The 13,503-nt window shown below is 39.9% G+C and overlaps 1 protein-coding gene across 1 annotated transcript in view; it reads right to left on the reverse strand.

Moving 5' to 3' along the window:
* The window catches only part of LOC307125781 (uncharacterized protein), a 238,644-nt gene that overhangs the window by 141,099 nt on the left and 84,042 nt on the right, over positions 1–13,503 (reverse strand). Inside the window, exons 5-7 of the mRNA XM_079815890.1 lie at positions 7,417–7,590; positions 6,887–7,051; positions 100–273 (exon numbers count right to left, since the gene is read on the reverse strand). Of these exons, the coding sequence (XP_079672016.1) occupies positions 100–273; positions 6,887–7,051; positions 7,417–7,590 (513 nt within the window). The remainder of the gene's footprint in view (positions 1–99; positions 274–6,886; positions 7,052–7,416; positions 7,591–13,503) is intronic.

A 13,503-nucleotide genomic window follows, 5' to 3' on the forward strand; every position in this document is an offset into this window, starting at 1 on the left:
GTTAACTTTCCCTTTAAGTCAGGTGCTAATATAGGAATAGAACATATATATGACAGCTTGTGTTATTTTGCATAGACCAGCTGAAACCGCCTTAAATACCTAAGTATGTTGAGTTGACAGTTTGGACTCTTCAGTCCAGCAGAGAGTAGCTTCACTTGGAAATCCTGCAGGTCATTGTTGCTCAGGTCCAGCTCTCTCAGGGAGGAGTTTGATGACTGTAGAGCTGAAGCCAGAATTTTACAGTGCTGATCATTGAGTTTACAGACTTTCAATCTGAAAAAAGAGAGTACTCTGGTTATAACTCTCACAGAAAGAAAATACATTTCCATATATTTATGATCAATATATTAAATGGTGTAAAAATATTGAAAAATATAGTAAATAATATATTGTGTTAATATATTACAATATTTTGAATAATACACAAGGATTTCTTGAAAAATATGTGAAAATATATTTACCATGTTACACTAATGTGTTTTGTCAATTGATCAAACAAATAAGTTGTGTACAAAATATTCTAAATTCTGATGCAAAAAGTTGCCTCTATTTTTGAGTTAAACCAAGACAATATGCTTTCCAGTGTGTGAACGGATTGCCTTAAATATCTTAAGTGTGTTTTACTCAAAATGTAAGTACTTTTGTAAAAGAGTGTTGGTACAACGAATAGGCAGTTTTGTTTGAAACACTATGGTGATCAGTGCTTGCTTCAGTTGGGCTCTTGACACTGGACTTTTTAATGTTAGCTTTTCTTTGGCTGCTGTAATCGTATGTAATACACATTTGCTATAGCAAGGGAAGTCAAGGAAATTTTGGGGATGACCTGTTGGTTATTTACTGATGATGACGTCATCATGTAGCCTGATTCACAGATCTCATTTCAAGGATTTTGTCTAATCAAAAGTGTGGTAGGTCATGAAATACCTTTAAACATTACTCTACTAACTCTGTGAAACTGGCAAGGGAGCCAGAAATATTGTGGCAATTTTTTTTATGTGAACAAAACACCAACATCAAGAATCAATGTATAAATCTCAACTAGGGCTGGGCGATAAAACGATAATGATAATTATCGTAAAATAATTTTCCTCGATAAAACGGTTCGATAAATACTCAATATAATGTTTATTCTAAATTAATGCTTATGCGCTTTTTTTGCAGACCGTGCTTCTGGGTGCCACACGCGGTGTTGTTGTTGACAGTCACAGTGGCCGACAGGCTTGGAGGATTAGAGTGGAGCAAGACAAATGAGCGATAGTGAAGAAAATTTTGCGCTCACGACCAGCTCTTTACCTTTTTTTCTTATCAGTGCCAAAGAGACTCAAATAACTGTTTTTTATCATTCAGGCAAGTGTTATACATAATAATCTTTATGTATAATATGTTAAGTTTCTTTTTTTTGTGTACAGTTACAATAAAAACAAAATATTGTGCTTTTTGCGATCTGCAGCCTCTCTCTCAATGATGTCTAATCTGATAGATTTCTCTTGTTTAGTGAAAACTTATCACACAAACATGAGACATATGTCTAAAGAAACATTGAAATGTCAGGTTTTAAATAATGTAAACCAAATCGAAAACAAATATTCTGTGTTTATGTCAGTCGTTCGCAAGCATGTCATTATCCGCTAATGTGACCACTGAAGGGTCAAGGGTCAAGCCAAACATCACTTGTCTCTTCATCAGACACATATCCTTCAAGAATGATTTTATGTTCAATATTAAAATAAGAATGAATGATAATCAAGTTATAACAGTGTCCTACATTTGATAAATCAGTTCTCTATATTCAAGGAGTGATTTTGAATATTGTAGTGTTTTAGTTGCTCTGTGCTTTTGAATCCAGCTCTGATGTCTGTGTCAAGATGTGCTGACAGGCAAATGTCCTTGGTGTTTGAAGTGAGAAGAGCTCAGCATGTGTTAACTGTATGTCTTCCTAAAAGCGACCCCCGGGGTCATCTATGTTACAGCTATGTGACTCTTTTGGGGACTCAAAATGTAACAGAAATGTACCTCTCTGATATACTTTTCTTTCTTTATAGAATAGAATAAAGTCACTTCTGTACTAAATGTAGTATCAGCATGTTTTGCAGATTCAGCTTTGTTGATAGTTAGTTAAGATGTCCCGACCTTGATGGAAACTGGTATTCTCTGGAGTATTGTGTGTGTGCGTTGTATGATTTGTGCAGATCCAGTATTGGAGATGGTCCTTTCGGCAGACGATTCTAGACTTGGAGGCGTCTTTATGACCTCCGAGGTCACTGGGGACTAATCTGGGCCTGGGCGACATCAAGTCTACGCATTTTTAGAGATATATGCTCCTATCTGTCTACGTGTGGAAAGTTGCTTACGTTGCATGTTGTTAGAACCAATCAGAATCATTTCCACATGGCAGTAATGACGTGTCTAGACCTTGAAAACAGTATAACTGTTCAGAAAATTGTATGTACGTTAGACGGAGGCGGGGAGACTGTTAGAGGGAGCGCGGCCTACGAACTCCTCTTGAAGCTGGCTTCTGCTGATGAAACTGCAAACTATTCTTCAGTAAATTTTCTTTAATTAATCTGACTCCTGACTCCTGGTCTTCATTTTTCACTACTGGTCCTGGGTCCTAAGCTGTTACCCCAACACCACACCTACTATGCGTGTTCTATTGAGATTCAAATACTGACGATCTATGCATCAACGCCCACACCAAGGTTATTATAGTTATTATAAATTGTTTTGCTAGTTTTAGTTTAGTTTTTATTTTGTAAACACATTTCTATTTAGTTTTTATATATTTCGTTTCAGTTTTAGTTTTAGTAATTATAGTTTAGCAGAGTTACCAGAACGCAGTGTAGAGATCAAATCATGATTTTTAATTTCATCAAAGTTTAATGTTTGCACCGATTAGAGTTCTTATGCAGACATCTTAATAATAAAAATAAAATAATGGAATACAGATTGTTTTATTTAATGCCATGTCAGCATCTAAGGCTGTATTCATGGCAAAAATTAAATCATAGGCTATATATTCAATAAAACCAAGCAAACAAACACAACAAGTCATATTATACAAGATTTTTAAAATCAATTTATGATAAAAAAAAAATCCAAAACCTTTTCATTTATAATCTTACTAAATAAGTCCTTAAGTTAAATAACTTGATAAAAGAACATTCTTGTTTTAACCAAGGACAGTCCAACAAAATATGTTTAACGGAGAGGGGAATCTTATAAAACATGCATAAAGTTGGGTCTTCAGTAGAGCTGAAACAACTAATTGATTTAATCGATTAAAATCGATTATTAAAATCGTTGTCAACTAATTTATTCATCGATTAGTTGGTAAATAACTTTTATTTGCCGTAAGCGGCTCATTTCGTGCATATTTTAAATCTGCGGTGACCAAAGTGTGGCAGTAATGAGCCACCGGAGGCCAGTACAGTACTCAGCCAGTACAGCAGGAGAAGTAGCGAATAGCCAATAGCTGGCCTCGTTTTATGTCACGTGTAGTGTAGTGAATAACACATTTTTATGGACAAAATGTGCATCTAGAAATAGTGGAGTGGAAACAGAGTGAGCTGATGCTGGAAAGGGACGTGATAAAAGTGCCCAAAACCTCAGAATTGTTTATTTTAAGTGAATGCATTAGCGTTTAACATACCCTGTCATAACAGATGTGTGTGTGTGTGTCTGCAGCCTCAGCGCAAAACGTTCATTTTACAGGTTATATCCACTGATCTATATAGGAGAACTGCAGTTATATCCTAATCTGTAAATAATACTAATTCACACAAGTATTTCCATTTTGCATGAAAGAGCGTCCTGGTCCTGAAAGTAACTTCACTGAACGAGCGCCGGCGCGGTGAGCGCGCGCATGCGCGTCAAACAGACAGAACGCTTTAGAGAGGGAGACAATTAATATTCAGTGCAAAAACGTTCATGTAGCTGCAAAATCTGCTCGCTAAATTTTGTTTTAAAAGTCAACATGTAATTCAAGTATTTTATGAGAATAGTAACTGTAAAGGGATAACGGCGCATAATTGAATATAAATGTAAGAAGTTTCTACAGGATAAAGAAATGACAGTAACAGGTACTGTGTTCATAGAGAGAGAGAGTGTGTGTGTGTGTGTGTGTGTGTTCCTGCAGAACATTCATCTTATGCGGTAAACACTTGAGTTTGTATTTTTTCTCTTTCTTTAATATAATTTTAATGTAGGGATTTGCTTAGTAACTTTTTTTGTACATAATGTATAGCACAAACATACCCTTACAAACATTATGCAGTATTGATAACCATTTGTATAACCACACAAATACCATATAGTTAAACTATGGATTTGAAGCAAAACAATGGTTAATTTGTGGTTACCATTGAATAACTAAAATAACACTGTTTTTTATTTATTTATTTATTTATTATTATTATTATTATTATTGTTTGTTTTGTTCATTGTAAAACCAAGGGTAATTTATGTAATAGTAGATATATTCACTATGTGTGTTTTCATAGCACGTTTGATTGAAGGACGTAGACAGGATGTGGAACAGTGTGTTACAACAAAAAAGAAGGCTTTTATCCGATTAAAGCAGCACTAGGTAACTTTTCAACCTTCATAATATATTTTCAAAACTCTTGTGATGATACATCGACTTACAATAGGTTGAATGACACGTCTGCCATAGCCTGACGGGGTCTGTGTCGTTTTTAATCGTACTTTTAAACTTCGGGTTTCGGGTAGTAACCCGAGAAAAAAAAGAACTACAAAATTCGACTGCTTTACAGCATATACGTCACTTCCACCACCATCCCCACTTCCTTAAATTCGGACGTGTGAGCCAAACTATCATTTTTTTGCCAAATGTTATAGTCATGGCCGAAGCAGCACAGAAAAATAAGAAAGCAGAGGTTTTGTCGGAGGAAAGCAAAAAGAGGAAACGAGAAAGTGATCGGATTAAAGGCAGGACGAGGATCAACATTGGGCCAGCGTTTGCTCGCGGGCGTGAGCTGAAGGAGGAGGGGCTACATTCTTGCAAGTAAATACGTAATACATACAAAATCATATTTTAGGATACCTAACATGTCTGTGATATTGGTTTATTTGTCTTTCCTCAAGCTATAATGCAAATCGATTTTTCAAATTTGCAGATTCATCTAGGGTAGCTTGATATTATAATATTGACGATATATGGTGATTCCTACCACTCAAACATTGAACTGAAGTATCATACAGATTCTGTAAAACGGGAACCAATAGACTAGGCTACTATAATGACGCTGGCTTGTAAACGTGAGCATCGCGATCATTTGGCGTTTGAAAAAAATAAAACCCATGAAATTATATTCATACGACATGCTGAAACATATGCCACTGTACCTGGGATGAAGACATTTCACACGCGACGCAAGCAGAACACCTGCATGTGAACTCCGGCAGTGTTCAGGGCTATCATGGTTGTCATGTCAACAAATGCACGTGCGATGCATCCGCTGATGTAGAATGACAGTTTACGACAGTAGTAGAGGACAATACTGTTTCACAACTGTAGGGGGAGCCCGAGAGCAAAAGTTACCTAGTGCTGCTTTAAGCGAAAAAATTATTGACCAACGAATCGATTATCAAAATAATCGTTAGTTGCAGCCCTAGTCTTCACCTTTAAGCAAAAAAGCTTGAGTCAAACTATGACCTATACGGCAAACAATGATCTGAGATTGAACAAAGAACCAAATAAATGCAATATAAAAAAATAAAAGTAAAAACGATAAATTCCAGACCATCTCATTAAAGATTTTAATTTCTTCAGTAGTACAATGTAGGCTAGCAGGTGACCACAGCTAAAGTCATCTGACTACAGCCAACACAAACTGTTGTGAAGACAGTGTGATTAAAAATGAAGTTTTTTTACTTTATATTTAAAACAATTCCAGAACTTTTTATGGCGAAAAATTGACTGGATGTTATATTTTAAACTCTTGGCATGAAAACAAATCGGTTGTCTACAATTCTTTGTGTTTAATAGCGTGTTCATCGCTATTTCAAAATAAAGGTCTAGAAAGATGAACTAGAATTTATCAGCTGCATCTCTACACAAGGGGACTAGCTAATGTTACTCTGAAGAGAACAGCAACTTAGTAAGTAGTCAAATACGTTTTCTATTGTTTATCATGGGCAGTCTCTGAACTTGTGATCACCTGTTGCATGCTATGGTTGTATGTTTAGATCGCACAGCTAGTGTACATTTTTAGAATAGCAAGCACAGCGCACCTGCAGCAAATCTAACTGACTTCTCTTCAGTTACTTCTCCATCATCCGATCCTTCATCTCTGGATGTGAAATAATACATTATATGATCGTTTAGGGCACTGTACATCACCAGGATTAAGCAGATTGAGGCAAGTGAGATCACAAAGCGATCAGTTACTTAAGACTCCGTAGTTCTCTTGTGCTCTGCCATCTCATGATACGATAACGTTGTATTAAATAAAAACTTTGCGTGCCGTAGTTTACATAGGACTGGAGGGAAATGTGCTTTGATACACCTTTATTCTACATGCACTGGTTTCATTTTGATGGCCGTTTTTTTTTTTTGCACCTCTGCCAGGCATGATTTAAAACCTAGAAAGACGCAGTCTTTTCAGCTTGCCGCTATAAATCGCTATTTTTATGCACTTAAACAAGTGAATTTTGCCATGATATTTGTAGAAATGATAGACAAGATGTTATAGAATAATAATTTAAGGAAAACCCAATTTTGACCAAAAAAATTGACATTCAACCTTTTCTTCGACTTTGCTGAAAACGTTCCAGCGCAACATCCGACGGGTTTTCCCAGATCGCATCACATATATATAAAGCACACATTATTATTAACATTAATGAATGAATGTGAAACTCAAACCTCACTATGTTGACTTGACATTTCAGTCCAGGAGAGAGCAGCTTTACTCCCGAGTCCTGCAGGTCATTGTTTCTCAGGTCCAGCTCTCTCAGGGAGGAGTTTGATGATTGTAGAGCTGAAGCCAAAATTTCACAGTGCTGATCATTGAGATCACAGGCTGTTAATCTGACAAAAGAGAGGACTTTTGGTTAAAAGGCATCTGTGTGTTCGTTTCAGCTCTTCAGGACTGCTTGAAAATCACAGGCTGGATGCAGGATGGAAATAAACTTTGTCGGACAGTGGGTCTTCTAGGATAATTATTAACATATTAAAAGTGCAGTAAGCATCTTCTGAGACATTATGTGAATATTCTCTAGATTTCTGTTCTGGTCACCCTATGCACGTGTGATGCATAGCATGTTCATTATTTTGGTGGAGGAGCAATGAAGAATGAACAGTGGTGCATTTGTTTGTGTGTTAGTTTTAAATATTAACAGTGTTTCTCAGAAATCGCTTACTGCAACTTTACTGAAAGTATGTGAAACTGAAACCTCAGTATGTTGAGTTGACAGTTTGGACTCTTCAGTCCAGCACAGAGCAGCTTCAGTCCTGAGTCCTGCAGGTGATTGTTGCTCAGGTCCAGTTCTCTCAGGGAGGAGTTTGATGATTGTAGAGCTGAAGCCACAATTTCACAGTGCTGATCATTGAGATCACAGGCTGTTAATCTGAAAAAAGAGAGGACTCTGGTTAAAAGGCATGCTGATGTGCAGGTGTTCCCACCAGATCGCATTACTTCCTTGGGTAACTACCTTCAACATGAAAGATCATGTTTGTTGACATTCTGGTCTTTAGTTTTTACCAAGATTTACCAATTAAAATAGACACAACTTCATATTTCGTCACACGAGCCGGTGTTGCAACTCCGCGTGCTAGACACCAGAGGGCGACCTAACAGCTCTCGAAAAACACCTCACCACAACTTTATCCCGAGCGGGCGCAACAGCGTCATCTGGTGAGCATTCCTCCTAACTAACTCTAGTCTGGGTGGACTCGACTGTGCCATCTCGTGGGTATTTTCGGATAGATCTACTCTCCGCTATTAATTTTGTCTTGACAAACTTAATTTCCTTCCTAAGTAGAGCATGTGAAATGTTTATTGATTACTGTTAGAAACGTTTTCATTTATGCAATTTTACTAAGCATTAGACAGCAACCAGGTCTCCATTCTCGCTGATTAAAACACACTTATTTGAATTTGAGTTTAAAAGGAAAAATGAATTTCCTCTAACTTAAATTAAAATTAGGTTCTTAAAGTTACTGACAGTCCACTTGGAAGGAAGGACGCCACCGTGTGGCGGTACCCTGCTAAGTCAGCTTACAGCTCTCTCTCTTTTCCATTTTCTTCCAATTCTGTGTGAGGTGCTTATTCCTGTTTCCCTTTCTGATTATTAAATTTTTTTTGGGTTATTGATGATACTCCAACGTTAGCATTAAATTGTTATAGGATATTATTTGGACTTGCTTTCTGTTATTTACATTCTCCATACAGGCTTATTTAAATTTAAATTTTAAACGTGTTTTGAATTTAATTTGAATTAAGTTGGTCTTTTTAATTTTATTTAATTTTATACATTTTTTTTTTTTTTGCTTGTCTCTTTCTTCCTCTCATTTGGGTTAGGCTCATTTTGATAGTTACCAACAGTATCAAAATTGCCTTTTGTTTTATCATTATTTGATAGAAATCTTTGCCTTTTTCTAAATCACTCTCGATATAGGATTTTCCACTTCCTTTTCGCCTGCAACCATAAATCACTTGATCCTGTAAAAAATAGAGTCTTAATTCATTTTGATTTCACCTGTTTACCCTCTTTGTGTATTTATTGTAAGGCTCACAATCGTCTCAACGTGGTCTCCACGAGCAAGGTTGTCCAACCGACGTGACCGGCACCGGCTGCATGTGAATCTCGGTTTCTTTTACCTCTGTCCGCCGTTGCGGCCCGCAGTGGCGACATCAGCAATTTGACACTCCAATCCCAGTCAACCAGTTCAGCTGACACACACAAGGCAATTTCTGGGACCAGTACCTAAACCAGGGCCTAATAGGGGGCCACTCTTGAAAAAGAGGGTTCTAGGGAACGTGCCGATTTTGCTGTGCTGTCTGGCGGTTGACGGGTTGGTGTTGTCAGGTTGTGTTTAAAGTCATAAACTGTTTGAGTGGGCATAACGCGATACAGAGTAACGAAGGACCGAGGACACGGCAGTTGGGTGTTTGGGAACGCCCGGAAGGCCGGCTGCGCCGCTGGTTTTCCACCTGAGCGACCTCAATTTGCCTCGGATAAACTAAATGTGATAAAACTCACACTATAAGCCAAATATTAGATACTCCCCGAGTATAGGCTAAACATTTGGCCCATCTTTCCTCTCTAAGCCACACCCTCTTCCTAGGTTTCCTACCCCGATAGCCACACATGCTGTAGGCCCTATCAGAAACTCTTACGAAAGGTAGCAGGTTTAGCCCCTTTAGTGTTTCTCTAACACTACCAGCGTTCGCGCTTATTTTCCTTTTTGTTGCAGACCAATTCATTTTTGTGTTTGTTTTCACTGTGATCTTTCCTACCTTCACTGTCTGGACTGTCGTAATCTTGTTTCTTTCAGTTCACCAAGAGACCCCAAGGAAAGCTAAGTAATAGAGTGACAACCGAGCAGCTGGCTTCACCAGGTGACCCACAGGGCTACCGCCTGTCAAAGTCTATATTTCAGGCCGACCCAAAAATTGGCCCGCCTAATTGTCTAACTGTCTACATCAGTTAGCCAAAATTCTTGTCGACGGCATAGTCCATACAAGAGCTCGTTAACCTTAGAACGGAGAAAGACACCAGGGAAGAACTCAACGAACCGCTCCGGCGAGGCGAAGCTCTCCTAGAGAGAGCCAACACTGCACTTAAAGAAAGAGATGCTAAAGCCAAAGCCTCCGAAAACCACTTGCAGGTTGCCCGAGCCGAGATCAATGAGCTTGTCCAGCAAAGACATGAGCTCAAAGATGAACTTGACCTTGTTCAGAGAACTGAAACATTCCTATAAACTGCAAAGTGACCCGGAAGGGGGAACGCACCACAGAGTTTCCCCCGACCAGCTGGTCCGCACATTTTAACCAAGAGCTAGAAAGGGGGGTGACAGCCCACTGTTCAGACTGTCACCCGCTAGCCCACACGAATCCGCGCCAGCAGCGGAGGAAGGGAAGCCCTTCCAGGAAGTCAGGGTCAGCAGCCACGTAGCTCATAAGGACCTTGACAAGCTGGCCAGAAATATATCTACGTTCAGCCCAGACCCTGCAGGAGGACACGATGTTCACGCCTACTTGCAAGACATAGACTTTCACCTGCAGACTGTCGCTAACGCGAACACTTGGGACAGATTGTACCTACTCAGAATCACGTCTAACCGAGACGTGCGTAGTTTTCTAGACCGCCAACCAGAGACCAAATCAAAGCGGACTACTGGCAGCTACGAAGAGCTTTAATTAGTGAATACTCTGATCCAGAATCAGACCAGGGGCTCATCGCTGCTGTGGACCTCAGGCAAGGTCGACTTGAAACTAGGGATGGGGCCGATCCGATCCAGTATCGGTATCGGGACCGATACCAGCTTAATTCACGTGTCGGATTTTCCCGATCCAACCTGCGGAGAAATCCGATACCCATGAGCCACGTCTGCGCTTTCCAAAAGTGATTCCCGCCGGCTTGTCTGCTAGCTGGCTGCAAACTATGGAATGGATTTCCTGAACGTAGGCGCGGCTCAATGAGACACAGAGTTATGAGACACGCCCCACTCAGGAAATCCATTCCGCAGTTTGCAGCAGGATAGCAGGATAGCATTGAGCAGCATTGTGGCTAGCCAACATGTCAGCTGTGTGGAAATACTTCACACTGGAAACACCGCAGAGCAAGACAATGTTTGCAAAACCGTAATTCAGAGAGGTGGAAGCTCCCTCGCGTCGTACAACACAACGAACGCAATCAAACATTTAAAAAAGCAGACAAGACTAGGGTGACATTTAAGAGATAATAATCAGGGCTTGACATTGACAATTGCCATCTGCGTGTATTTTGGCTGTGTAACACTCACACCAGCCACTTTGAACTTATTATGGTCTTCTCAAAAGCCATCTGTTATAATCGCGTTGCGCATTATAACCAATTACACGTGTTTATATTGAGTTTATGAATATAATAAGAGGCGTTCAGATTAGCGTAGTTTTGTCAGAGCGCGCGCGGCTCTCACTCTCGCTGAAATCTACACTCAAAGCAGAGATGAACGAGCGATGCACGCAGGAGATTAATTCATCATACAGTGATTGACAGTTTTTGTTATATTTCAGCACCGAAAATAGTTTCAAACAAAACACAGCAGAACCACAGCGCATCTTATATGACTGGCATTAGGTTGGTTTGACGTTCGCAAATTTAGGGACCGTCTCTAAAGTTACATACAACATTGGTAGGCTATACACGTTTCTAACTTAAATGGCATTTGAAGAGAATGACTTAGTCATAAAACTGACTGTAAAGTGTTCATCTAGGTGTTAGGTATGATGCACACCTTTTGGATTTTTGATATTTAATCAAATAAACTGTCAAATCATATGAAAATATATGCTTTATTTCACTAGAACACTGTATGGGTTCTTACACAAAATATGCTAGATTTAAATGTGTCATAGCTGATAGAACACTGATGAGAATATTGCTTGAGAATATATTTACAGATATAATATTAGAGATTTATGCATTATGCGTTGCCATTGACAACGGCCATTATAAGGAAGGAAATCCCACAGAATCTAGCTTAAAAAAACTGCTTAGAGCTGCTTGATTTATTTTTTGTTTGTTGATTTTCAAATATAAATTGATAACCGTGATAATTTGGGTCACTATTATGTTCATATCATACTTGTCTTTTGAGTGGAGTTTATGTCAGCATCATATAAAATCAACAATAATGATAATAATAATATTAAAGCAAACACAGCTCTGGTATCGGAATAGTAACGGTTTCGGCCGATATCCAAATTCAGGTATCGGGATCAGATCGGAAGTGAAAAAATGTGGATCGGTGCATCCCTACTTGAAACCCCACAGAACTTTTATAACCGACTGCGGCGAACCTACTTTGGCGCACGAAACGAACCAGGCATGGAGGAGGACCTCAGCTTCAGAACCCTGTTCCTCCGAAACCTTCACCCCACGATTAATCACGATCTGGGAGTTCTGGTTTGTCCACACAGCATGTCCACCCAACAGTTAAGAGACTTACACCAAGGCTCACAAGGCTTACACCAAGCAAAAGGCTATTTCTGAAAAGACTGTAAAACACCCAACCATTTGCCCTGTCTCTGAGCATCGCACAGAGCTGACCCTAGAGGGCGCCCAACAGAACCACAGTTACGGACCCGTCAACAGAGAGTCTAAACCATTCCAAGCCAGCAGAGGGCAGCATGGTCGTGGTAATGCCCATCCAAGGTACCAGAACGATCGCTCTGGAGGATCCTGGGACCGGCCTCGCACCCTCCACAACCAAAGGGGGGGGGGGGGCACATGGGAAGCCGGCCGGCAACCCAGAAGGAGCCGAACTCTCTCTCCCAGAACGCCAAGCCCAGAAAACCGACAGAGGGGCCACTCTCGACGTGATACTGGTAAGCGCGGATCTGAGCCCACAGCTAACAAGAAAAGTACGGTCGAGTCCGAAACTGCAGAACTGCTGAAGGTACTGAAGGAGTTTCTCCAAAAGAAACCTCGCAAGGCAGACAAGAAGGATGAACCAGAAACCGCATGACTGAACCGGACGCCTGAAATCAACCTTCCTAACCTTTTGGCAACTGAACCAAACACCCAGAATATTGTTTCCCAACCACAGACTATCGAACTAGCTGTTGCACCCCCACACGTCAGCAACACCCACTCACTCCAGCTGACAGCAACACTTCCTGACCGAGACAGTGTCACTCCACACACCAAGGTACATGAAAGTGCTGTTCTGGTTATCTGCGCTCACAATGAGACACAAGAGACATATCCCGACTGCTTACTAGGGCTGTCACTTTACGTTCGAAAATCGATTGCACAATCGATCGAACCAACCAACACAAGTTTCGAAAACGAAAATAGGGAATCGATTTTAACCAAATATATACACTATTATTTTTGAACGAATTAAAAAAAATAAAAAAGTTATTGACAGGTATTATTAATATGTTGAAATATGTTTTTAAAACTTGCATGAGGTCATATTGTGACAATGCTGTGTGCGTAGAAAAGAATGAGCGCTATTTCCTCCAGAATGGAGAGCAGCTTTCTCATTCCTCTCAGCGCCGCTCGCTCAACCCGAAATGCCCTTTGTGACACGGTGGAACAAATATAGGTCTATCTGAAATAAATGGCTATAGGGCTGCCCAACTAAAGCTTTTTTCCTAATAGGGTAGTTGGTAAATGGTAAATGGACTGCATTTATATAGCGCTTTTAACAGACCTACGGCCATCCAAAGCGCTTTACATTTGCCTCACATTCACCCATTCATACACTCATTCACACACCGACGGCGGTGTCAGCCATGCAAGGCGCCATCCAGCTCGTCGGGAGCA

This window comes from Gobio gobio, assembly GCF_949357685.1.
Source record: "Gobio gobio genome assembly, chromosome: 1".
NCBI lineage: Eukaryota > Metazoa > Chordata > Actinopteri > Cypriniformes > Gobionidae > Gobio > Gobio gobio.